Raw genomic sequence first — 26,458 nt, forward strand, 5'->3', positions numbered from 1 at the left:
CAAGACTCAAGTGTGTCTGGGTGAGGACAAACAGATTATCAGAGCCTTACACTTGGTCAATGCAGACATGCTGCTATGAATTAATTTTTTAAAATTTAATATTTTTTAGCATAAAAATTAATGGAGAGGCTGTCTGTCATTGCTTTTTAAGCTGTGTCTCCAATGGAGATCTGTTTGTGTCTCTATGCACTCACAGTGCAATTCACTGTGGGTCAAAAGATTACGAACTCCGATGACTGCAGTGGGAGAGCTCACAAAACCTCATGGCAGAGACAGAGAAACGATGTAGAGAGAACTGGTTTGTCTCCTCCCAGCTCGATGCCACCTTGTCTCCCTAAGGCTGAAAGCCAAGGCTCATAGGGATTTGAAGCCTTAAATCCTGGTATCAGGGAGAGGGGGAAAAGGAAGCAGTCCAAGGAATGCTGGTGGAAGCTGCCAAGTATGCAGCACAGAAGGCTCTATGGGCAGGAGTGTGTGTCTCTCCTGGCCAAAGGTCTGGATTAGCTACACTAAAGGAGACTTTGCAAGTCATCACTTGTGAGCTTTGCAAGGTTAAGGGAAAACATGAATGTTGTAAGACTCACTCTGCTTCTGCTTTGTGCTTCAGGGTTGACGTAGCTGTTAAGGCAATGCTCAGTGCTTTGAGTTTTGAAAGCCATCGCATTTGTTTCAGGCCTCAGGAAGAGGTTAGCATTTACAACGTGCCACGTCCTTTTTTAATCAAAGCTTTGCATGGGGCTTTAGAAGAACAGAACACACAGCACACACATCAAAATTTTACATAGTAAGTGAGGGCAGTGCTCTTAACCAAATGAAAAAGAACCTCTGCTGGCACGCAAAAGCCTTGTATTACAAAACTTACACCTTTATTGTACAGAAGTTCTGTACACATCTTTTATACAAAGAATTTTATAAAGGAGGTCTTCTGATTCTTTGCTGGTCTGGAATGAGTAAGGGTCACTGCATTTGCAAACCAATGGACAGAGCTTCAGCTGAAGTCAGTAAAACGTCTTTACCATACGAAAGTAGAGCATGGAAACTTGAGGTGTATTATTTCTGTTTCATATACAGTCAGATGGTAGGAGATACCTAAGCCTGTAGTAGCTGCACTAAACACAAAGCCTTGTGCAAAATCTAATGATCTAATGCAAGCCCTGTGCAGGATCACAACTGTAATAATCATGACTAATAACTTGCTTTTGAATCCCGTTACTCAGCAGTATCAAAGAGCTGTCTGCTACCTCTAAATATAGGTGTGACACAAAGATTTGGAATGTTAATTTCGTTTCTCTTATAAAAATGACAGCTGGACACTTCATGACAAAAATCTTGAAGTCTCTCATTTATAAAACCTCCAGCTATGAGTGCTTTGTGGTTTCAGCTGGATTGACACATTGTCAGCATTTTCTGACATATATATTTAATCCTAGTGTAGTGTGTTCTGAATTATGGAATTCCGTATAAAAATGGAAATATTAATTAGAAAAAGCTGTGTAAAGAACAAACTTGTCTGGAGATTTAAATGCTGCTGATTGAATAATGCATCAAACTGTCACAGCAGCAGTTTTGTAGTGACTCAAATTCTATGAATATTCAACAGAGTTTTCCTGGATGAAAGAAATTCAAAACATTACTTTCCAGGGAACTGCTGAAGTCTTGGGTCTCCTTTACTAGGTGCAAACGTTTACTTTGTTTGCAAAGCACTTGATGAGCAAGAAGAAGTTGATGGGGTTATTTTGCTTTACATGTGTGGGGTATCAGAGCTGGTGGTATGGATACTCAACCAACATCACGTGAATTATCTTTTATTGAAGAATAATGCAAATCTCATTTCTGTGTGCTTAAACCTCACTCAGGGGAGAAGGATATAAGAGCTGATAAATGCCATTTACACCTTCCCCAGAGAAGTGATTAACCAATTTCTATCCCTGCTGCTGTCTATGAAAGGGGTGCTGCAATCCTGGGCAGCAACGTTCAGTCTTAGGATATGAGACATGTACAACACAGTTGCTCTTGCTGTTCTTCCTTTTATAAACAACTTGCTCCATCTGCAGCCTTTTTCTTGAGCATCCTCTGAACTGAATTGCTACAGGACCTGTTAGGTTGTAAGAGAAGAGGTGCCCCATTTGGCATAATGTGGGTGTGAGAATTTGCCTTAGGAAGGGTATACTTCCAGCTGGCTGAGAATAACAACCCTCCTGTGCCAGGATCAGCTGGATTTATTCATTGCATTTTTAAATGCTGGAGAGCTGGGACACTGTGGGTCTTAAGTGTTTTTTACTAGGACAGAAGTTTGTGAATTTATGTCACATGTATTTCTTGCCAGTGTGTCAGTGTATACATATGTGTTCATATGTACAAACAAAATAAACCAAAGTATGCAAATTATTGCAGAATAAAATCGTTTTCCTAGCAATGTAGAGACAGAACTGATTCACAGCTGGAAGTCTAGATTCATCAAAGCATGTTTTCTGGAAACTTCTGCTCAAAGGCTGGCAATAGCACTTCTGTCTGAAGTGCAGATTTGAATTTGGTCAGTTTTTTCATTTTGAAGAATTCTTTCTAGGGAGTGTTTAAGGAAGAAGTTAATGGAGAAGATTATTTCTAGATTTTCATTTCAGTAAAATCTGCCCATATAACGTTGTCTGGGAGTGGAGAGGCAGCTGGCTAGGTCACCATTCCAGTGGTGTTTTATTACATCAGTGCCACTGTCAGTTCTTTTGGCTGTAGAAATCTGCAAGTAGTAAAGCCCTTTGATTAATAATTCAGAGGAAGAAAATATTTCCTTGATAATTCAATCCTGTCCTAAATCTTTACTTTTCACACTGTATTACAGGATCTTGCTGCATATTAATAAGCTCTACTGAGTGTTATCACATTAACCATCTGCATTTTAGCACACTGGACCTGTGTTTCCTGGAAACACATGCTTTGGGTGAAGAACACAAGGTACTTTGGACTGCATTCTCAGAAAGCACTGGCTACATACCCTCTGCTGTCTGACTCTCTAAAACCACTGCCTTTTTTTTTATACAGTATTTTCAGCTCATTTAGATGGCCATAGTAGAGAAGAAATTGTTCAGGTCCTTTATTACGAAGATCAAAAGTCATGTTTACCATTTACATACACAATTTACAAATTATTCACAAAGGGAATAACAGATACGCAGGAACTGACAGCTCACTTCAACCCAAGCTGAGGACGGGACAAGTGTCATTGTTTCCTTGCTTCCCTATCTTTACTGGAATAAAAGATATGTCTGTTTTGTGTTGTCTGTTTGTGTTAAACACTGATTTAGTGTTTATGAAGCACCTTTAGTTATAACTATGCAAATGCTTACATGCTTTTCTTTATTTGAAAGAGTGCAGTGCATGTATAAACGTGCACTGGGATCTGTGCCCTTCACATTACTGAGTGTTTGTTGGTCAGAAATCTTGTCAATTAATGCAGTGGGCAGGCTTGAAAATGTTGATTTGTAAGATTTAACTGATTTCAGTAATGTGCCATTAAAATAAAAATGGAGTTTAGTATCAGAACTCTTACTCTAAGAACTAAATTAGGTATGGCTGCTGTGTCTCTCAAGGATACCGTATGATCTTAAGATATGTCTTAGCCATGTTGTTAGATGTCTTGGATAACTCAAGTGATTTATTGCTCTTCCTTCATCATGTTTTATATCATTTCCTAATGCTATTTCAAAGACTGGGAAAATTAACAAAAAAGAATCCTCTTTGAGAGATGTGATAAATTAGCAAACTTCACAGAATATCTTACAGCACTTAACAAAAGGGAGAATGAGTTCCCAAATCCCTTGGTATGAAAGCACAATACCAACAGTGCATTAGCTGCCATTTAGCTAAACCTACAAATAACCATATTTTAGATTTTTGGTGTCCACTGGGAGGACAGTACGTCAAAATGCTTGGAGAAACACATCGATTTTGGAGCAAACACAAATGCAAATACAGAAATCACCAATGTGATGTTAATCCAAATTCTAAGCAATGAAGCAAAACACTTCACAAAAGTTTGTTACATCTAGTCAGAATAATCCAAATACTTACAACAGTATTATGATATGACTTCCTACCCAGCTATCAGACATCCTTTACCATGAACCTTTCAGTATTCTCAGGGTGACAGATAATGAATGTTGCAGATGCCATGGTAAACATAAAATGCAGTAAATAGGCAAATATTTTCGTGGCACCACCTGTATATACAATGTAGTTGTTGGAGCCTTGTGGACAAAGCAGTGTTACAGTATGCCTTTGTTAAGGCTTCTTGCTGGTTTAAAAAGGTAGATTTTTCTTTAGGGAGATTGTCCAGCAGTATTGGTTTCCCATCTCTTCAGTGGAAGGTCTCTTTATTGATCCACATGAGACTGCGTGTTTCATTTGGTTTGCACTCGTACTCAATACTGCCAAAGCTGTTTCCCCACTGGCAATGATCCCGTTTGTGGTAGTTGTAGAATTTGACTTGCCAGACTGTCTCAAAAACGCCAATGTCATTAAACTGTGAGGAAGAGGGAACACCGGTGTTAGTGAGCTGATTATTTTGTTGGTTTCTCTCTCATCCTGAGAAATAACACCCTTGAAACTGCAGAACATAGAACACCTGGTATAAGGATTATTGTTCCTCAGTTCAATAAATCAAAGACCTGTAAAACCCGCTCCAGCAATCAGAAAAGGCTTTTGTGTGTAGCCATACATAAAACATGAATGATTAGATTCTGCCTGTACCGTCCTCTTGCACTCACATCTGGGATAGGCGAGGGAGTAAAAATATTCAAGTTGCCATCTGGATAAATGTTACTAACAACAAGAACCAAAGCCATAATTTTTCTGAAGATGACACAGCTTCTATATACTGTAGATCATGTACCAGATCATGTACCAGTGAGCTGCAGTGATACAGACCATCACTTTACCTTTATGCCATACCCAGAGGCTGCAGTTAGGATTGGGAAGAGTCTTCTTTTGCTCAGTCTGAAACCTTTAATGTGTCTGCATTTTGGAGTCTTGTGTTTGCAGTGTCTTGTCTGAGATGTGCTGGTCTTGCAGCATTTACTGCTTTCCTGGGATTCTATCCCACATTTTAAATGAGACCTAAGCAAGACAAGTTCTGTGTGCAAATGTGTAACTGCTGGGTGGACTGTGATAGTGCTGCTGAGTAATAGGAGCTAATAAAGAGATAATCAGCATGTTTAGTAGGTAAGTGTCTAATACAGTGAAGTAGTGAGACATTGACTTTAACTTGGCTCTGCATGCAACTTTGAAGTGAATGAGACTACGGCTATAGTAAGTTCTGTAAAATAAAGGGGTTTTTTCTCTTTAAGCCACTGCTAGACACCTGTACAACATCAGAAAAACCTCAGTGAGGCTTTCAAGCATAAATTATGATTTCACTTTTAATGGTAATGGAAAATTTGAGCTCCTATGCCTTGAGACATTGCAGAGAATCTCGAGTGTGGGTGTGAAGCCTGTATGTATTGCCATTGGTCCCAAGCCAATGTGGCTTGTTCATTGTGTTACGTTGTTAGAAGATACTAAATAGTGAATTTAGTGCTACTGAACTGCACCATTCTTCAGTATTTTTTCCCTTTAAGTATTTCCATCACTCACTTTTATGACAGCTTCTTCACTTGACTGTTTTCCATTCCCATCATGTGCCTGGGAGCTGATCTTTGTTCATCTGCCTGCTATAATCAGACTTGCAAAGTCAGTATGAAAGCCCTTTTACAGAGAAATTGTTCCTGATTTACGAGCAAAGTCTTCTGTATCCAGATTTTTCAGGACACGTTTGTTGTTGTTTTTTTTATAAAAATTCAAGATGTGGTTTGTAAGGTGCTGCTGTGTAACAGACATTACTTTAAACCTTCCCTCCACCCACCGTGGTAAGTTAAATTTAGCCTTGACAATAGCAGAAGTTGCCGTGTGCTGTAAGTGGAGAGGTTTTATTCAGCTCCAGTTACAAGTGTTACCTTAAAGGAGTAACTGAAATATTTCTGCCACTTCCTTTGACTAAGAAAGAGTTGGATGTACAGGCGACAGGCTATTTTATCTCTCCTAGCGACTAAAATCTTAATTGAGGCCTTTTTTTTTGATCAGCCATCTTTGATAGTAGTCTTGATAAAATGCAAGATAGTAAAGGTTAAGCAGCTTGGATAGTACTGTGCACAGTCCACAAAACTTGTCAGAGAGGAGCATCAGCCACCCTCAGTGCAGAAACTAAGGAAGAAAAGGCATTTGTAATAACATTTGTAGAAGGTGATATGATACAAGGGCAGCATTTCATTTCATTGACGTGTGAAGGATACCATTTTCAAAAAGATAGACGAAAAGAGCAAATTTAATTTTCCTTCAATGACCCAGTTTGCTGAGCTACCCTGAGTAGCTCGACTGCTGTGGGTTTCCAGGAGAAGGAAAAAATTAATTGTAGAGCTTTTCTACTACAGAGTGCCTCCCCCAGCTCAGTACTCAGCACATGCAGAAGCTCTGTGGAGTAATGAACATGAATTCCCCTGAATTCCCATGACTCCTGCAGCTGAATCCTGGCTACTCCATGAGCTTGTACATGGGCATCCCCAGGGAGGGAGAACAGCTCTACTCTTTGCAGGTCAGGCTTCAGGTTATTTCCCTGTCTGATCTTCTCTATCAGCTGGTGGATGCTCTAGGAGTAGATAGTTATTTAATCACTCCATCTACATTTGCATGCTGAGATGATTTGATAGCTCTTACTGTGACTAGAGTTCCAGCTTCTTTCTTCAATCTTAGACCAGTCTGATCAAGAATAAAATGAAGCCGCCTTCTAAAAGAGTTCTGACTACTTAGAACTATTAAATAGTTCTTCTAACTTAGTTTGCACCATTTGCCAGACATTTTGGCAGTTTCTGGACAGTGTGCATGACTGACCAATCAGGTAACAGAAACAAAACATCAGATTCTGGAATTCAGAGACAGGATTGCTTGTTTAATATGTATAAACTCTGAATGTCATGGGTCAGATATCTACTGGCCAATTAAAGCAGCAACACAAAGAATTGTTTGTTTAAAGTTTCAAAGCAGACAGGAAATAAGTTCTTATAGATCTTTATGAACCTTAAGTCATTCAGATACTAGGCTGGAAGTATCAGACTAGTTTTTGACTGCAGGACTGATCTCACAATCTGTTTCTAATGTGAATTCAGTTTTTGTGCCCTAAATAGTGTCCTTAGCACCATAGGATGCATCAGGATTCTGTGTGTTCTAGAAGAGGAAGTGGAGGCAGAAGTTCCTCATAGCTGAAGGAAACAGGAAAATTTAAAGCTGTTTGCAGTAAGCTCAGTTGTGAAGATTCAGGAAGTAGGTATTCAAAGCAGTTTTCAGACTGGGGTATGTGAGGCTCATTTCCTAAATCTGTTACAGCTCTGCTTAGCTAAGCAGCTAAAAGATGAGTTCAACATGTAAATCCCTGTTGAGATGCCCTATGTTTAATACTTAAAAGTATCAATTCTGGGTATCTAAGTCTGTACTGATGAACCTATCTATCAAGATCAGTTCCTAAAAGGAATTGAGGACCTGCTTAATGCTTGAAAATCCTATTAGCTCTATGGTTAATATCCCAGGATCTGATCTGTAAAAGCAACAGATCTTTGGGCAAGTATTGTGGCTACTCATTCTGATGCTGCAACAAACCATGTCAGAGCTTGTCACTGAAAATCAGACCCTCCTTACATTTCATTCGTGATTTGACTTGGTTTTCTCCAAAGGAAAAGTTAAAACTTCTAGATTTTCAGAGTTCACATCAGTGCTGCAATTCAGGGTAAAAATGACCAGAAAAATAGGGATGCCTTAGTCAAAGCAAATGGTTTTTTGGGAATACTGTCTTTTCTCCTCCTGGTGTAAATATAACTACAATGATCAACAGTGGCATCCAGCAGCTGTGTTCAGCTTGTTGTGAAATAATATTGTGTTTGGTTTTCCTGGGTGTTAAAAGGAGGTGGCTGCATATAAAAGTGATTAATGTAATACTCCATATTAGTCTTAATAACCTAAGATTATGAAATAGTAACGTGATGTGGGTTCCCAAAAATTAAGTTAGGCACACTGTAATTATTAGAAACACCTAATGAAGATATTACAGTTCTTATTCAGAAGGGGATTACTATACTAAACTATGATTCCAGAAAAAAAAGATACTGAAGAGGAATATGAAATCCTGTGTTCAGTAAGCAAATGTCATACAATGCGGAAATCTGGTGGGCTTGTATAAGCTGGAACAGACCCTTAAGAGAGCTTCAGATGAAGATGGCTGGCTGCCCTGATTCCTTTTTGTGGTACAGAATACATGGAATAAACAGCAGGAATCTCTCACAACTAAAATCAGGAGAAGAAAAAACACAAACTACCAAAACAAAACTCCCCCCGCACACTGGGCATACCAGCCAAAAGAGTGCTGTGGAAATCTGCCAGGTGCTCTTCATGTCTTCTGTCAGCTCTGCTGCCTTGTGGGCTGGAGCTTTTGTCATCTCACTTTGGGGCCATGGAGCCTCTCTTTAAGGTTGGGGTGAGGAGCCACTTAAATATGAACTTAGGTTTGTGGATGCAGACAGTGGAAACATATGGGAAAAGAGAGAAGACAGCCTTGGGTGTTGTTTTCATGCATGCTGAAGGTGACAGATGGAAGGGGAGAGCAGGCACCCCCAGTGCTTGGGGCGTGCTCTGTGCCAAAAAAAGATACGGTGCTGCCAGGCAAAATCCCTGTGTGCCAAGGGATTGGATTTCTAGCCAACAACCTCAGTGGGAGCAAATATATGATGTCCTATAGAAGGGGTGGGAGGTTCAGCTCACAATTCTTTCTGCTGCAGCATCCCAAAGGGTTTAGCAGGTCTCTAGAAAACCTCCTACTTCTCCCTGGCCCTTGTTTGCTTGAGAGAGAAGGCAGCAGGTCTTGTATTTTCCAGCTATGTCCTCGCCAGCAAACTTACTGACACAAAGCAAAGAGGAAGGCAGCAGCTGTGATCAGACTTTGCCCCGAAATATTTCACCACATTCTCTCTGGGAGTCAACCCCCTTGTCCTCTCATGGCAGCCTTGGAGAACCACGTACCTGCATGTTGACTTGAATGGGCTGTCTCTCCCCACTTTTGGTGTGGGGCACCCCTTCTGTGTCGTAGATCCCTGTGTAAGAGGCCACTTGTGCATCCCGGGATTTTTCTTCCAGTGGGACATTGACGCCGCCGATGCCCATGGTCCTACAAAAAGACGGGATCCAACCTTTCAGCCCTGAATTCCCCCTTCCTTGGCAGTTTGGAGCCAGCACGTGGGTTTTTGCAGCCTGGTAGCCTCTTGTGCTGGGGAAAAGCTTTCAGGGATTCTAGCAGACCTGCATGTGCTGCTGACTCATTGGGGCTCCTGAAATATGTCAGGGCTCTGCAGTCACCCGGGGAAGGAGTAGCAAGGAGAGGCAGGCGGGATCTGATTTCGAATGGACAGGGTGAGGTTAGTCGAATCTCTTCTGCGGGGCTGCCCCTCCACCCAGAGCTGGCTCCCCGTCTGCTCCCTGTCTCTGCTTTGCCACGCCGCAGCGAGGAGGCTTGGGCATTGTGTAGGAGGGGTTTTCTTCCTCCAGCCAAAACCGCGGGGAAGGAGGGAGAAAAAGAGCTGGGCTTGAAAAAGCTCCGGGAGAAGGTGGGGAGGGAGAGGGAAGGCAGCGACTCCCAAAGGTGGTATCCCCCCCACCCCGAGCCAGCCATGCGGAGCGCTGGGAACAGCTGGCCAGGGACCCAGAAACGGGGCCACCGAACTAAAAGGGCGGGGAGGGAGAAATCACGGAAACCCCGCGCTGTCAGCCTGCCAGGAAAATACATTAAACGTCTAAAAATAAAGCAGCTCGGAGGGAGGGGAGGGCCGGGGGAGCCGCCCTGAGGAGGACGGCCGCACTTACGTGGCCTGGACGGTGCCGGGTCGGAGGGACACCTCGATCTTGTACTTGGCTCCGGTCAGCAGCTTGATGGTGCGGTTCTGGCCGAAGCGCTGCCCGTCCACCTTGAAATACACGGCCCCGTCGTTGGGCTGGATTTTGAGGGAGACGCTGATTTTCACGAGGCCGGGGATGTCGCCCATCGCTTGCGGCCGGGGGGGGGCTGCCGGCTCTGCGCGCGTCTCGCCCCCTCCGAGGAAAGGCGGCTGGCCGGGAGCGAGGGAGAGGAAGAGGAGGACGGAGAAGGAAGAGGAGGGGCTGCCGGATCCCAGCCAGGCCAGCCCTTCCCAAAAGCAGCGGATGAGATACTTGATTATTTATTTTCCCTCCCACTAATCGCGGCGTAGCATCTGGGGCGGTTGATGTCTCCCCCCCCCCCCCCCCCCCCTCTTATTTCCCCCCGCCTCCACTTCATCACCCCGCCCCATATGCCGGTTTGGGGGACATTTGCAGCCGCTCAGATTGCAGCCGGTTTCCAGGGAGTTAATCCGGCCCCGATTACTGCAGCCTTAATCCCGCAGCTCGTCCCGGAGGAAACGAGAGAGGCCCGGGCTGGGAGCCGCCTTCAGCACCACGGCCGCGGACAGCGGCGTGGGCCGGGCCCGCCGGCTGAGGGGAGCCCCCGAGCCCCTCCCCGGGGGGAGCCCCCGAAGAGCCCCCGATCCCTTCACTGGAGGGGAGCCCACAAACCATCCCCCGATCCCTTCACTGGAGAGGAGCCCACAAACCATCCCCCGATCCCTTCACTGGAGGGGAGCCCACAAACCATCCCCCGATCCCTTCACTGGAGGGGAGCCCACAAACCATCCCCCGATCCCTTCACTGGAGGGGAGCCCACAAAGAGCCCCCGATCCCTTCACTGGAGGGGAGCCCCCAAACCATCCCCCGATCCCTTCACTGGAGAGGAGCCCCCAAAGAGCCCCCGATCCCTTCACTGGAGAGGAGCCCACAAACCATCCCCCGAGCCCCTCACCGGGGGGAGCCCCCAAAGAGCCTCCGATCCCTTCACTGGAGGGGAGCCCCCAAAGAGCCCCCGATCCCTTCACTGGAGGGGAGCCCCCAAAGAGCCCCCGATCCCTTCACTGGAGGGGAGCCCACAAACCATCCCCCGATCCCTTCACCTGGGGGAAGCCCCCAAAGCGCCCCCGATCCCCTTAAATTTCCTTAAATTGTTGTGTGCTCTTACGAATAGATTCTGAGTGATCAGATAAATTCATACAACACATTCCTTCAAAATTTCCATGCCCATGTCCATGGCTCCCTCGCCTGGGTGGAGCCCCCAAACCATCCCCAATCCCTTCACCTGGGGGGGGCCCCCCAAATCACCCTCCCATTCCCCACCCTTGGGGCTGATGGAGCCCTCTGGGATGGGCAGAAACATCTGTGTGGCGGCACGGAGGAGCCAGAGCTGCCCGAGAGAGAGGGGAGGGCGGTGTTTAAACCCAGCAAAGCCCTGCGTTTCTGGTTTTTCTCTCTCCCGGTGCAGCAAAAGGTTTTGTTGAGTCACCATGACTGGACTGAGGGTCGCTTTCTTGCTCCCCGAGGTCGACAATCAACATCAGCAGGTTAAGGTTTCTCTTGGGATTATTTTAATCACTTCATTGCAATCCTCTTATTGAAACAGAAAATACCCCATACACTGTAATTGCACTGTAAGATCTGAATCTCACGTCTTTAAGTCTAATATACTCTTTACAGATGGCTGGTGCAGTTTGTTCAAGAGCAAAGATCTTTGAAACTGAACAATGTACCATAATTCAGCTCTCAGCCTGTCTCATTCCCGTCTAACAGATTACTTTTAACCCAGGCAAGTTTGTGCCCATTTTCCCATTATTTTTTTATTTGTTCTTGTTGGCTGTTAAAACTGTAGCAGCATCCTTAATTCTGACACAAGTTTTGGCCCACGAATATATTTTTGCTTGGACATTGTGGCAGAGTTTGTTAGGAGAATTTCATAGGCCCATGTTGCACTGGACCTGACCTGTTCTTTGTTTTTCTCAGGCTGGGATGTGCATGTGGTGGTGTAATGTAAACTAAAAGCCAAAAAGTAGTTACGGCATTACCCAGCTGCATTTCCTTATGCATGCAAGTTATTCAGTGATTTAATTTTATTATGAACTTTAGGCAAAATAATACATTCTGCTGAAAACCTCTGGGAAAAAAACCAAAAAACAAAAACAAAACCCAAAAAATCCTACTGGATATCCCTTGCTTCGAGTTCCAGCTCAAAACAGGCTTTATAATGTGTTCAACCATTCAGGTTTTCACAATATAGGGGCAGGATATGATCCCTGCCTCTCATAACTATGTATCTCTGCAAAAATACTAAACAAACAAAACAAAACCAAATAAACAACACCCACCCCCAGTGCATTTCTCCTTATCTCTTTTCCTTGCTGCAGGAGAAATCTCATTTTGCATTGCATTCTGCAGAAACTGCTGCACTTTGTGGCTTGTTGGAAGTTTTGCCCGCAGTAAACCCCCCTTCTGTAAGTTTAAATGTAATTTAGTATGAAATCCCAGAGGCCCAGCCTGTGGGGAATCTGACAGTATCACTTAAAGTGGTGTGTGAGGAGTAATGGCCATTGCCAGGGATCGGGTTTACTCACTTCATGGGCCAGACATATCATGTTGTAGTAAATTGTGTGTAGCTGAAGACATTGATTGCAATTAGCTTCCCATGTACATGAGAGGTCAGATCTATACCCAGGGTTTTTTTTCCTTATTATTTCTGCCTGAATGATTATCTTTCTATGGACACAGCTCAGACTGGGACTTTATCCCTGACCAGTATTGGGCAAACATGAGGGAAAACTAAAAAAGCATCGTATTATGGAATGTGTATGCATAGTAACTGTCTTACCATGTGCAAGTGTAACATGGTGAGAGTAGAACATTTATGAAGAAAAAAATCTTTATTTAGGCAATGACCTTCTTTTGATTGATCTAATAACTTCGCTTGGGTTAATACATTTACTTACCTGATCCCACCAGATGCCCTTTATCAGTATAGACCAAGGGAAGGGGCTGCCTTTGCTAAATCCTTCTGGGAGGTTAGTTTTGTTGCTGACAACAAAATGGTCACCTTAATGGCCATGAGGCTGCCCCATGGGGATTTTCTATGGGTCCCAGATCTCAGGCTGCTACGTTACCTGGTGTTAATGGCTTGATATTCTGTAGGGAGTAAAATACCTCCAGTATTTTATTATAGGGAATATATTATATTCCTTCCTTCTGAAGGAAGAAAGAGTTGGTGTGATTTTTCCAGGAGCACAGAGTAAACATGCTGACATTTACAAGATTCAAAGCTAAATGAATCATCATAGACTTAGGACAAAGTCCTATTTCTCCTAAGCCACAGCAGCAATTTCCTTCTGGGAACAAAAAGATAAAGTTGTGTCAGATTCCTCCATTCTCTACACCTACACTGGAGGGGTGGGGCAATAATACTTAATGTCTTTGTAAACTGCATAACTGTTCTTCTGGTTTTTTGTTTGTTTGGGTTTTTTTTCGGGGGGGGGGGGGGGGTTATTTGGTTTTGTGTGTGGGTATCTGTGTTTTGGTTTGGTTTTTTTTCAGTCCTTCAAATCCACTTTTCATTCCCCTGGCAGCTGAGGATTCCCAGTCTGTTGTGTGGAGTCAGCAAAGTACATTAAGATAATTCCCCTCCCTTGGGGTAGGAAGATTGGAGCACTCACCTATGCCCTGGCAAATGCCTCAGTGCTTCCAAAGTGGTGAGTCAGCTGTAACCAGCAGTTTTATACCTCTTTTTCCTCATAAGACTGACAGTCTCACACATCCTACAAGATGTGTGAGCTAGGTACAAGCTACATCCTCCAAGACCTCTTTCTTGTGCACAGACCTTCCCTGCTGCATCAACATAACCTGCATGTATCACTGATGGGAAACTACTGTAGGGGAGAGGTGAGGGGGGATGTGTTCAATGAACACGTAGATTAACCATCACCTACGCTTTATGCTGGTCTAAATCGTCCAGAAAACATTCTGGAGAAATGTGTTTGGTCTCTTGATTGCATCTACTCAATATGATCTCCATAAGATGGCCAGACCACAGCATTTAGATCCTAAGGTGACATGTAATATCTGTATTAGCCTTTCCATGCTTGCCCCTCTTTGATTAATTTCTTAACACAGTGCAAAATTTCAAAATGTTGTGGTTTGGGGTTTCTTTTCAAGAAGGACATGCAAAGCCACAACCTCTCATGCACTAAAAATGGCCATATGTTTGATTCTGTATGGAGGGAATTGTGCTAAGACCTACACCTGCCGGCTCTCAATTCAATACTTTGATTCTTTTGAGCCCTCTGCCTCTGTGCAGATGTGAGAAATGTTTGGGTTTTGTTTTTTTTTTTTTACTGAAATATCAGCTGGACAGTCTTTATCTTGTTTGGAGATCGCTTGTGTGTATCGTTTTCCCCACATAGACAATCATTTTGAACATATAACCTTTGTTATAATTTCCCCTGCAAATGCAGCTTGATTTGGTGTAATGACATATACTTATGGAGAGGTCATGTGTTTTGTTGCAGATGGGGTGGGCTTATGGCATTTACAGTGCAGCAAACATGTTAGAACCATCTCTGCAGGGGCTTGTGGAGCAATGAAGCTGGTGTAACAGAATCTTGCGTTCCTTGCAGCTGCTACATGCTTCCAGTTTTTGGTATAGACATTTCTCAGTCCCTCAGGTAGATTTCTTGCTCTGATAAATGCGGTTGATCACTTTTTTTTTTTTTTTTCAATGCTTGCAGGAGCTCATAATCTGAAGTAGCAGAAACAAAGTAGAATTTTCTGAAGAAATACAGCAGCAAGTTCTCCTGTACAAGAACAGTAAACTAAGCTAAGATATTCAGCTCTGCTGCAGATTGTGATATTGTGACGAATTCTGCTCATCTGACATCATGCACCTTTACCTACTTGAGAGAGAAGTGGAGAGGACATAGTAAGTCATAGCAGATTTCCACATTGCAGGTTATCTTCCCTCTCTGACAAAGCTCTTCCTCCCCTTTGTGGAGAGATAAAAGAAACACAGCTCTTCCTCTCATGCCTGGTGCTGCTCTTTAGGAGTGGCTGGACAAAGAAAACCTACATGCACCCTTCCTTGCACCTGCCAAAGCCTTGTGTGTTTAAGGACCACTTTGCCTGACATGAATGATTCAGCTACATCAGCATGTTTCTGTCTGGGGGGAGATGAACTTTCTGGTTTCCCTGTGGTGGTGTGTGATAAATGAAACCAAGCCTCAGCAGTAAAGAAAAGCTTTGTGCCAGACTTGTACAGTGGAAGGGCAAAAGGACCAGCTGAGCCTTGAAGATGAAACAGAAACAACATAGAGAAGTGTTATAAAAGCCATTGCCTTCAGCTAACATTAGATGGAAGTTATTTTGTGTTTTAACACTCAATAGCATAAGCAGTAATGGTAAATTCTGAAGCCTTTGGCTAGGTGCCACTGCGTTCAGACTTACATTTCATACCTCCAAAGGTTTTTCATGGAGGTAAGTGAGAAAAAGGAGCTTTTGTGAAATTGTGGAGTCATCATTCTTCTCTGTTTTCATTAAACCACTTTTTAGTACAGGGATATATAAATATTCTGTTAAAGAGTACCTATCCCTGGTCATCTCATATCATCAATTTATTGTGTCATCCTGATTCAGCACAAACCCTGAGTCAGCAGGAGGAGGCAAGCAGGAAAACCTGCAGAAAGGATGCCTGCAGGGAGGATAATACCAGCAGGTTCTTTTGCCTTTGCTCCCCATAAGGCCTTCCAGCTAGGGATGGGGTTCCTTTCCTCACACCTGAGGTGGAGACAGAAGAAAGAGCTAACTGTGATCCTGTTCTCAGTCTTTAATCATAGCTCCAAGCTCTGAAGCATTATGTCCTCAAGGTAGATAATAATGGGATAATTTGGCTTCCAAAAACACTTCAAGAGTTACTGTTTGTCTGTGACCTGTATTTTTGGTTTATCTAATTGGAGAAAAGAAAAAAAAAAAGGTGTTTTTTTTTCCTGAAGATGGAACCACTGAAATGAAAGGGAAGAGAAGGAAACAATTCACCTTCTTAAAGGAAAAAGAATTAGTGACCAAACAGACATTATACAGGAGGATTCTACAATCTCCTCAGTCCTTCAAGCATCCTTTTAAGACTTATGGGGGATGAAGGGAAATTTATTTCACAAGAAATATAACTCAGAAATCCAGTTCGATCGTCTCTGCTGTGGGAATGCAGAGATTCTTCAGTTCATTCCAAGTCCTGGACCTGGTAGGCAAATTTTCTACTATAAATGTTAGACATTTTTGATCTCTTTTTAGTGGTAATTTTTTACTTTTAGCTCCAAGAACCATGAAGTTTGATTAATTTTGTGTGACTTTCTGTCTGTAATAATTTCAAAATCTCTTTGTTGAATTCAAGTATGCTTCACATCCAGAGAATATATGGAGCCTTTGATTTGCAAACTGATGGATGATTTGCTTCATCAGCAACTGGTGCCTTTAATAGCAACAAGATGATTTACATGAGCAAAGGAACAATGTAGTGGGATTGCAGGTTTTAGAACCCCCAAACAACTTAGTGATAGAGGAAATCATCACAAAAAGGTATGCTTTGGGCAGAATGTAATACAAAGTGTTTAACCTGAAACTGGTGGTACAGACAGGTGCTCTGCCTGCAGAGAGACTGGATGTGTCATTTGAGCAGCAACTAGTTGAGAAAGGCCTGGAAAAGGAAAATCTTCATTCAGACAGTGAGGAGAAACACTGAGCAGCTGGGATAGTGAAGCATTAGTACAGATAATTAAAGAAGGAGTGGAATCTCATCTGTGAGAATACCACTAAATAGGCATCAGTGAGGAATGTTTAGAAAAGGTTTCTGAGTGCTCTGCTAACTCTCTGGTCCTCTATCGCAGACCTTGTCAGACTTCTGAGTAAGACCTCCTCCAGAGTAAAGGCTGAGACAGAGTCACATGGAGAACAGGAATTTCTGTCTGTGAAAAAAGTCCCTGTTTAGTGATCTTGGCAGAGATGACAGATGGAGTCACCCTGGGCTCAATCAACATTTGAATGAATGAACTTAGCTGCAAAAGTGACCGGGCATCTTGTGCTTGGAAGAACACAAGAGGCTGCTTCAAGATACCGTGAAGCAGCCTCTTATTGCCTCCCATATACCCCCACTTTCTTCTATGTGGGGAAGAAGGATTTTGACTCTGGTATTTACAAAAAACTATGGGTTTGCCTTGCCTTTTCCCAAATAAAGCCAAACAAGCTCTGCAGCAAGTAAAAGATGCTTGTAGAAAGCATTTTGTGGTCAGTGCTTTATGTAATGCACGGGTCTAATATATTTGTGCCTGTTTGACAGCTGACACCTTTGGGAGGCCTCAGCATGAGAAATCCAGAACCTGATCAAGTCTGATGAACAAATTTCTTATGTCAGCAGAGGGCGCATCCTCATTAAGCAAGTGAGGGTCCTCCACCTTCCTGCCTGACTTCTCATGCTTGCCCACTGGGAGCCAGATTTGGAAAGCAGGGTGATGTGAAACCACTGATGGGTTGGAAATCTGTCTCTGCAATTATTTGGCAAGCACCAGGCAGCAGCACCATGCCCTGCTTGTTTTTTTGGTTGAGCTCATGTATTTGCAGAGCAGGCCAAATTTCTTCTGACTGAGCACTACTGTGCTTATTTAATTTAATTTCCCAGGATTCTTTCATCGAGGCTGGCTGCATTTGATACGACAGAGTGTTCTGTCAGGCTGTTGCCTGTGCTGTCAGAGGCAGCCTATAAATACACACAGTGCTTCTGCATTTCCCTATCTCTCACTCGGTAAGAGGAAATGGGCTCGCGATTAGCACTGAGAGGAACTTGTGAAATGACACAGCTGTACTGTAAAAAAAAAAAACACAAAACACCCATTCCACAAACTCTGCTGCCAGAGGAACTCACCAGGCAGCACTGACAGACCCCAGAGCAGGACTGCTCGAGCCATGGAGCGAGAACCGATGCGCATAAGGGAGGGCTACTTGGTTAAGAAGGTAAGTGGGTACTTTTGGACTGAGTGGAAGAGAAGACTAACTGTGAACAGGTTGGGAAGATGTGAGGAAACATGCTGCGAAATCTTGGCAAAGAGGTAACAGGAAATATCTATAGTTGCACTTAATTGGGTTAAACATAGAGGAAGAATAGTGAGATTAAAGAGGTCACATCACCTTGGTTTTCCGGCACATCCATTCTTTGGGAAGGAGGTTGCTGCTCCACAGTAACCTCTGCTCTGGAGTCTTTTGTGGTACAGCCCTTAGGATAAAACCTTTATTTTTACTTAAACCCACAGCGGCTTCCATTGACAGAGCAACTATAAGGGGAAAGAAATGGTGGTCAGAAAAATAACAACAAATGTTCAACTGCATAGTGGGGTGGATGTGGTGGTGCTACGTTCCCCTTGAAACACAAACTGTAGTTATTTTAGCATCAGTCAGACATTCCCTGGAAGCTCATATCTTCCTTGGGTATCATGTGAAGAGTGATTCATTGAACAAAATTTGTGATTTATTGATGCAGGGCAGCATGTTTAATACCTGGAAGCCAATGTGGGTTGTGCTCTTAGAAGACGGAATTGAATTCTACAAGCGGAAGGCTGATAACAGTCCCAAAGGGATGATCCCACTAAAAGGAAGCTCTATTCACAGCCCATGCCAAGATTTTGGTAAAAGAATGGTAAGTACTTTTTTTATAAAAAGAATTGACGGGATACTTACACTTCTGGAAGCACTGAAAAGGCAAAAGGCTGGTGGCTGCAAATTCCTTGCACTCATCCAAGTGGCAATTTTCACTTGCTTTGGGAGATCACAAGCATGCTTGGAAATTCAAATTGTACTTTTTGAATTCAGGACACTTCAAGAGGACTAATTCAGAAAGCATTGGGGAGGGGTTGGTTGATTTTTATTAAACTTCTGAGTCTCTCAGAGAGCAGAACTTGGTGTGAAGATATTTTGCAGCTGAATAGAACAACTCCTGTATTAAATATAAATCTAATTGCCACAGAATAAAGCTGGGGGGAAATACTTTGTGAGCAGGAGAAGCATTTATTTATTGTCAAGGAACAACTGGCTAGCTCAGACAGGAAGGAGATAAATGCTGTGACACATATATTTTGTTATAGGGTTCCTGAAAAATAATTGTTGGTAAAACAGGATTTCTCATACGAGCAAAGAATCGTATCATTAGTCATTTATAATTTTGTCAACTCAGTTTCATCAAATAGGCACCACATCCCCAGGAATTCCTCTGACAGAGGGGTCCCCCAGAATCTGGAATATTATCCCACCACAGTTTAAAGAAATTTACCACAGGGATGCCTGACTGAAGATAGAAGTCTCTTTGAGAGTATTAGAGAAATAGGAAGTGTGAGAGACTGCTGAGAAAGTGAACTTTACTTTTTCATACGAGTAAAGTGAGGATAATTAAACCTGTCCTTAGGTTTTCTAATAGGTGGAATCAGGGTCCCTTGTGTCCCTCATTTGAAAGCTCAGAGCAAATCACCAACATGCTTTGTTTACTACATTGATTGCAAAATGCAGGTGCTGAGGGCAAAAGAAGCAATCTTGGATTGGATTATCACAGATAAAGGCTCAGAAGGGGCTGCAACTGCATATTTTGAGATTATATTTAATTATATATTACCACTGTTTGCTGTCCTTGATGTGACGTTTGATCATTGTTTAATGTAACACAAATTCTGATATTCTTCAGCTTTGTTCCATTTCCCCCATGGAGAAAACATGTTTTTTTTGTGGATAGCATTATCGTGTTTGGTTGCTCATAGTTAGATTCATCTGTCTCAATTTAAACTATCCAAAATGTTGCTCTTTAGTTTAGTCTAATGGTCTAATTTTCTTAAAAACACAATCAGATATACATCATCAGAGGGAGGCCTGGTCAAGTCTAGGACCGGAGACTCACCCTCTTTACCAATTTCAGAAGTAGACTGGAATTCTATCTAGCTTATTGGCCTAACTTTGTAAATGCTAAAAAGAAATGGCTTTGCCAGTCTTCTCCATGTGCTGAAAATGAAAACTTTTCTTTAGCATTTCACTGTATGTTCCTTCTCATCTCTTTGAGAAGACTGATCTTTTTTCCTTTGGTAATAAATCTCATCAATGCTTTGGTATTTCATTCTGTTAATCTGGAGTGTTAGCTTGACTGCTGAATATTGGGATTTGGATAGATTGGTCTGTTTGCTTTCCTCATGCACCGTACATAGGTTTTCAGTATGTAGGTCTTTCCTGCATAACAGAAAAGGTGAGTATTGCTGGAAATATGAACAATATCAGATAAGAAAAGGTTACTTTCCTGTCTGAGATGGATTTTTGAGGACTTGTTGCTTTGTAACTTTGAAATGTATCTTCCATGAAATTCAGTTGGACCTCTGCACAATTTCAGGGTGTCAAAATTTTTCCTGTTGGCCATAGTTTGGAAAATGCTTGTCAGGGATGTTCAGAAATGCATTATTTACAAACATGGGCTTCAGCAGACTCATTTGGTGTGTTGATTTCACTGATCCTAATTTGCTGCTCTTTGACAGTAGACTTTGCTTTCCTTGCCCTCATCGCGTCATGCTGTTGGCCTACGGCTTAGCTTGGCATTTCTAGACACCTGCTGAGTCAGAACTTCTGATATTTATTATAACACAACTCCAGAACAAATTAGTGTCACTCATGGGGAACTATATTTTAGAGGAAGTAGAAACCTGAGTAATTAGATCCAGATTTTCCATTCAGAAGATCACCAGATGGAAATGAGTTCAAACAGTGTGAACTTTGTTGGATGGTTTTGGAGGTTTGTTTTTTGTTTTGTTTTGTTTTGTTTTGTTTTTTTCAGGTTGTTGTTATATTTTCTGTTTATAGCTACCTCTAGATGATCTATTCCTATTTTTGGGAAATGTAGTCTTTCCATTGTTGCTACTGTGTTTAGATAGGTGATCCTAAGGTGGAGGCAAGGGTTGGATGTACCATCTACCTACTAGGCTGCAAATATACTCTGGTACTCTCCAGTGTATGACCTTTTTTTTCCCTTGTGAGTCAGCAGCTGAATATGATGTGGGGTATTTTTCCTCCTTCAAACTGTTCACGTGTCTCTAAACATTAAAACAAATTTACATCCATTGCAAGCCCGCAGGGGTTGGGTGCTTCTGATGTATTAGGGTTTTAACTTTTATTTTTTTCAAATCCTGTACTGCTTTAGTGTATAAATCTAAAACTCCATTTAGAGTGTTAGCTACTGTCTTCACATTTTGGTCAGACACAACGATTCCTCTAGGCCTGAAGCTCAAGGAACACCTCACTGTTTCAAGGCCCCAAAACACAAACAAAAGTGAGTTGAGGGGGAAGCAAACTGGGGGTAAATGGCTTCATTTCCTGAAGCTGTAATTGGAAGATTAACCCCGATATATAAATAGACCACATTTGTATATGTCTGAAAAACTCGTGACCATTGTCTATCTTGGATGTAGCCTCTCAGAGGCTTCTGACTGCCCAAGGTGCTATTGAAGGCCTTTAATAAATACTTGCTTTTATTCTCCTAATCTTGCGTAGCCTCTGTTCCAGATAGCCACTCCAAGGAATCACTTCAGCCTTTCAGCTGTGTTGAACTTCCCAGCAAAAGTTAGAATCAGCGGCTGTATTGGTGCCACACACCTTGGGTGTGCTGACAATGTCAGGATCAGTCACAGTAAAGTAACAAAAGGATTCAGTTTTTTGCACTTTCATGGTTCATGGTTTTCTTCAGTGCTGGTTCATGGTTTTCTTCAGAGTTTCTATAATTTTACTGTGTCTCTAAGGCACTTTCCATAGTCCTTAGGGCATAGGTAGGCTGTATGTTGTGGTGGTACTAGCTTATTTGTGCCCAACTGGCTACACCAAAGTAACTTTAAAAAACCCCAAACCTGCCATAATTTATCATTCCAGTTTGTCTTCAAGCTCACTGTGGCCAAGCAGCAGGACCACTTTTTCCAAGCTGCCTACCTGGAGGAGAGAGATGCCTGGGTGCGGGATATCAAGAAAGCAATTCATCACATAGATGGAGGCCAAAGGTTTGCCAGAAAATCCACAAGGAAGTCTATCAGGTTGCCTGAAACAATCAATCTGAGGTTTGTTCTCACAGCTCTGCTCTTCCATTTACTTCCATCTGCAGTCAGTGTGTCAGAAATGTAGTCTTGGTCAGGAAGAACAAGGAGCCTATCTGTCCATGGATTCTCTCACAGCCCTTTCTGCACGACTGAAAATTTCAGTTTGTACAATGTGTCAGAAATGAGCTAGCAATCAGAACTGGGAAGCTCTTTTTTAATATACTACAATTCACCAAAACATGCTTATTTATCAAAGGTCTTTGCTGATAAAGAGATTTCTGGGCATGTTGCAGTGCAAGAGGATATGCTAGCCAAAGTGTGACTCTTCCAGGAGAAGCATTTTATAGAGTAAATCATTTATTGCAAAAAAATATTTTAGACCTTTTATTTGCTCTCCAAAGAAATGCTGATGTTAGCCCAGTTTTTGGATGGTGAGGGGACTGTGGTGCCTGCCAAAGGACATGAAGCTGGTAAAGGGAGAAGAGATAAAGGGAAGCAATCTGTTAGTGCTTTTAAAAATCAAGGATAACTTCTGTCTCTGGGCTGTAAATACCAAGATAAAAATGAGCCTGAAGTCTTCTTACAAGACAGTAAAACCACACAGGGCCGAGATCATCTGAGAGCATGCAGGCTTTGGGACGGGGACAAGTTTTCTGCTCAGCCCAGGACCTTTGGGTGAACACAGGGCAGGACAGTGAACCTCCTCCTGGGGCCTCGGGGCCCTGTGAAGGTGCCTCAGCAGTGGGTGTTCCACTCTTCACGCTATAGTCACCACAAGTGGTTGCATTCTCAAAACAGGGAGATGTGGTGAGAAGCCCTTTGTGCACTCCACCCCTCTGCCCCCACAGCTGTGAGCTAATGCAGTGAGACCTCCAGGCTTTGCAACTTGAATTTTTCAGGAGATGAAGGAGATGAAACTACAGCTCTGCAGAGAGCCATGTGCCAACAAAACACGAAGCCCCCACGAATGACAGTGATATTGTTGTACAAACTGGCAAAATCTTTTTATTTGCTAACAGTTTCTGTGGTTCTTTTTAATGCACAGTGCTTTGTATCTCTCAATGAAAGATCCTGAGAAGGGAATAAAGGAGTTGAAGCTGGAAAAAGATAAAAGAGTGTTCAATCACTGCTTTACAGGTAAGGAGCTCCTGTGCCTCTATTCAATAAAGGAAGCACAGAGTTGAAAAACTAAAGAGATGAAATAGCTCTAAGCTCTGTAAAGCACTGAGAAGTTTGATGGGATTTTTGCTAACCCAGGAGATGCTCAAAGGATGTATCTTGGAAAAGGGTTCAGTTATGGCCATGTTAAACAAAGGAGAAGGACAAAATTTAAGAATTATTCCATTCTGAATTTTTCACCACCGAACTGTGTCCCATTGTAATTTCGGTTTCTCTCCAAGTCAAATCTGTGTTTGTGCTCAAAAACACATAGGACATAGTTTAGTAGTGGGCATGGCAGTGTTGGGTTAATGGCTGGACTGATGATCTTTGAGGTCTTTTCCAACCTTAGTGATTCTGTGATTCTATGAAAGCCACTCTGTTTCCCAAAGCATTCTGTTAGTAGCATAGCAGCCTGGAAGGCTGCCTTTTCCAGGCTTGGCTATCCTTCATACATCCCCAGTCCCTGTCTTTGAGGCTTCCCAGCTCAGCCCTGTGTGGGCTCGATAATTTCTGAGCCTTGGGAAGAGCTCAGCAATTCTCAGGCTCAGAAAATATCAAGCCCACAGCCCTGCATCCCCTCCCAGCTCTCTTCTCCCTCAGGAATGGTGTTTGAGAGCCGTCCTGGCTCCTGCCATCAGCTGGCAAGGCTGTGCCTCACTGCATGGCCAGGAACCTTCCTAGATTAGCTCCCCATGTTGTTGCTAAGAACATTTTTTCAGGAGATTGATGAATACACGGAGTAGGCTCGTTTCCTGTGTGCTTTTGGGCTTCTTCATGTCTGTCTTGGCTTGTGGCTGATATTTAGTTCCTTTTTTACCAGGCACCTGCGTGATAGACTGGCTGGTGTCCAGCAGCTCCGTCCGAAATCGCAGAGAAGGTCTCCTGCTTGCCTCTTCCCTCCTGAGTGAAGGCTATCTCCAGCCTGCTGGGGATACATCCAAGGCAGCTGCTGAGGGGCTGTCAGACACCCCCTTCCTAGACCTCAGTGATGCCTACTATTACTTTGTGAGCATTGTATTCTGGCTTGTTATTGTCTCAGACTTACTGATGCTCTGCCTTTCTCATGCTTCCTGTTGGGCTTCTTAAATCCTGGAAGAAAGAATGCACAGAAATTGAGAAATCTATCTTAATTTTCTTTTTCCTGTGGTACTCAGAATGAACCTGCTCAACTTTAATTGTTGTAACCAGGACAGGAGTTTCTTTTCCTGGCACCTTTCTAAGTATGAATTAAGTGCTGAGACAAAGCTGCGTTCTTTTTAACTTAGACTTTGTTCCTGATAACTGTACTGGTGACCAGAATTTAACCATCTGTTTCCCTGTTGATTCACGGGAAGAGAAGAGAGTAATCCATTATCACAGGGCTTCACAGAATGGCAGAAGCTACAAACCCACTTTTGTGCAGAGCCACCAAATCTGACTCAGTGTGGGTGTACACCCACAGAGCTTGCCTGTTAGCAAAGAAGTAAAAGTTCTTATTATCCCCCAGTAACTTGTTCTGGGTGTCATATGCAGCCTTCTCCATTTACTAGTTCATATTCTGTGGCCTGATTTAAAGAACTTTAAATATCACAGTCAAATACTGTTTGAAAGATTCTTGGCTTCTGGACTTAGGCTAGCCAAAAAGTATGCCTTCTATAAAGTGAAAACAAGTAAATTGGTATTACAATTCTGTTTATATTTACCACATGGAATCACTTGGCTTCAGCAAAAGGGCTCTCCCACTACTCATTTGTTTTCCTAAATGTGTTTGTGCTAGGGAGACTTCACCTGTTCAGCAGAGACACTGCTGGTAAAGGCAGCCTTGTGGCCTCCTGGGATGCTTCCTGTAGCAGCCCATGTGTAGCCTGCTTGCTTTTGGATTATTTCCAGTTTGATTCAATACCAGTGTGGTGTGAGGAGGCCACAGCAAGTCAAGGTCTGAGCTGGTATCAAAGAAGTGTAGTCTCACTTCTCCTCAACTTCACTGGGAGACATTTCCAGAAAAGGTTAGATTATTTAACAATAACCATAACAACAACAACAACAAAACAGCAACAACAAAACAGCAACAACAACAATAATAATATTCTCTGGCAAAAAACAGGGTGAGGCAAGCCAAAAGAAGCCAGATCGGTACATGTACATAAGCATGCAGCAACTGTGTAACTTCTGTAACATTTCTCTTGTGGTCTTACAGCCAGACAGTGGATTTTTCTGTGAGGGATATTCCAGTGATGATGATGTGGTCCTAAAAGAAGAATTCAGAGGGACAATTGTCAAACAAGGATGTTTGCTGAAACAGGTCAGTATTGCCCACGCTCTATCCTGTCACTTAGAATGATGTTATGTGGGTGCAAGATTACTCTTTTACACATAAAAACTTTGGGTAAGAGAGAAACTGCCCTATGGCATCTCCACACTTGGCAGGTTTCATCTCTGTCCCTCTTGCCTTTGCACAAGGAACACTTGCTGCAGCATGGCAGCAGGACTCTGGACAAATGTTGCAAGGTTTATTACTCTTACCACAAAATAAAACACTTGATAGCTTTAATTAGGAAAGAGTCCTAACACAGGAGATGTGACAAGTCATTGGTACAATGCAAAACTGAACTCAGGTTACAAAAAGCTGCCACTCCTGTGTCCCTCTGGACACACAAGTGGATTCAGTTGCCAGTTTTCATGGACTTTTTCAGCATGCTTGAGTAAAGGAGTTGTTTCAGTCACTAATGTTTGATGTGTAAGACAGAAGATAACTGAATACCTTCCTTTCCAGAAAAACTTTAAGCAACACAGTGAATGTCACGTTTCCAAGGCCATTGCAAGCAGATATTAGTGAACTGAAGGCAAAATCAGGATTCTTCAACGAATAAAATGGGTCAGGTGGAAGGGACCTGCAACAATCCTCTGGTCCAACTGCCTGACCACTGGCTGACCAAGGGTTAAAGCACTTTGTTAAGCGTTTTGTTGTCCAAAAGCTTCTTACACATTGACAGACAAGGTGCACTTGCCACCTCCCTAGGTAGCCTGTTGCAGTGTTTGACCACCCTCTCTCTAAAGAAATGCTTCCTAATATTGAGTCTGAACCTGCACTGTTAAAAATAGTCCTTGAGGGCCTAAGAACTTTTTGGTGGTGCTCACATGTATTTCTCTTGCTTAATCAGTTTACTCAAAAGCAATGGAAGAAATAAGACCCACGCCTTGCTGCTCTTTTGCTGTCACATTCATATCAA

General features: G+C 42.8%; 2 protein-coding genes across 8 annotated transcripts in view; one reads left to right on the forward strand and one right to left on the reverse strand.

Annotated features, from left to right (window-relative positions):
• The window catches only part of PLEK (pleckstrin), a 49,228-nt gene that overhangs the window by 18,615 nt on the left and 4,155 nt on the right, over window positions 1–26,458 (forward strand). For 2 of the 7 annotated variants that reach the window (XM_066177771.1, XM_066177770.1), the window contains exons 2-10: window positions 12,366–12,452; window positions 13,575–13,697; window positions 14,733–14,923; window positions 15,990–16,237; window positions 18,524–18,679; window positions 21,928–22,109; window positions 23,134–23,225; window positions 24,070–24,254; window positions 25,426–25,530. In XM_066177771.1, coding sequence (XP_066033868.1) covers window positions 16,199–16,237; window positions 18,524–18,679; window positions 21,928–22,109; window positions 23,134–23,225; window positions 24,070–24,254; window positions 25,426–25,530 — 759 coding nt within the window. In that variant the 5' untranslated portion in view covers window positions 12,366–12,452; window positions 13,575–13,697; window positions 14,733–14,923; window positions 15,990–16,198. The other 5 variants (XM_066177769.1, XM_066177768.1, XM_066177772.1 and 2 more) reach the window with 4 other exon arrangements.
• Window positions 3,065–10,282, reverse strand: CNRIP1 (cannabinoid receptor interacting protein 1). Its single transcript, XM_066177766.1, has 3 exons — window positions 9,928–10,282; window positions 9,091–9,235; window positions 3,065–4,516 (listed from the first exon to the last, which is right to left on the reverse strand). The coding sequence occupies exons 1-3, from the start codon at window positions 10,104–10,106 to the stop codon at window positions 4,352–4,354; spliced, it is 489 nt and encodes a 162-aa protein (XP_066033863.1). The 5' UTR covers window positions 10,107–10,282; the 3' UTR covers window positions 3,065–4,351.

This window comes from Chamaea fasciata, unplaced genomic scaffold (genome assembly GCF_029207755.1).
Source record: "Chamaea fasciata isolate MVZ Bird 193981 ecotype frontalis unplaced genomic scaffold, bChaFas1.0.hap1 SCAF_3, whole genome shotgun sequence".
Taxonomy (NCBI): domain Eukaryota; kingdom Metazoa; phylum Chordata; class Aves; order Passeriformes; family Sylviidae; genus Chamaea; species Chamaea fasciata.

Bases quoted from the DNA above. Each gene is read 5' to 3' on its own strand.
- CNRIP1 (XM_066177766.1), bottom strand. From the start codon at position 10,106: ATGGGCGACATCCCCGGCCTCGTGAAAATCAGCGTCTCCCTCAAAATC. The intron at 9,236-9,927 runs GTAAGTGCGGCC...GTCTTTTTGTAG, and splicing joins CCCGGCACCGTCCAGGCCAC to GACCATGGGCATCGGCGGCG. The intron at 4,517-9,090 runs GTACGTGGTTCT...TCTTCCTCACAG, and splicing joins CCATTCAAGTCAACATGCAG to TTTAATGACATTGGCGTTTT.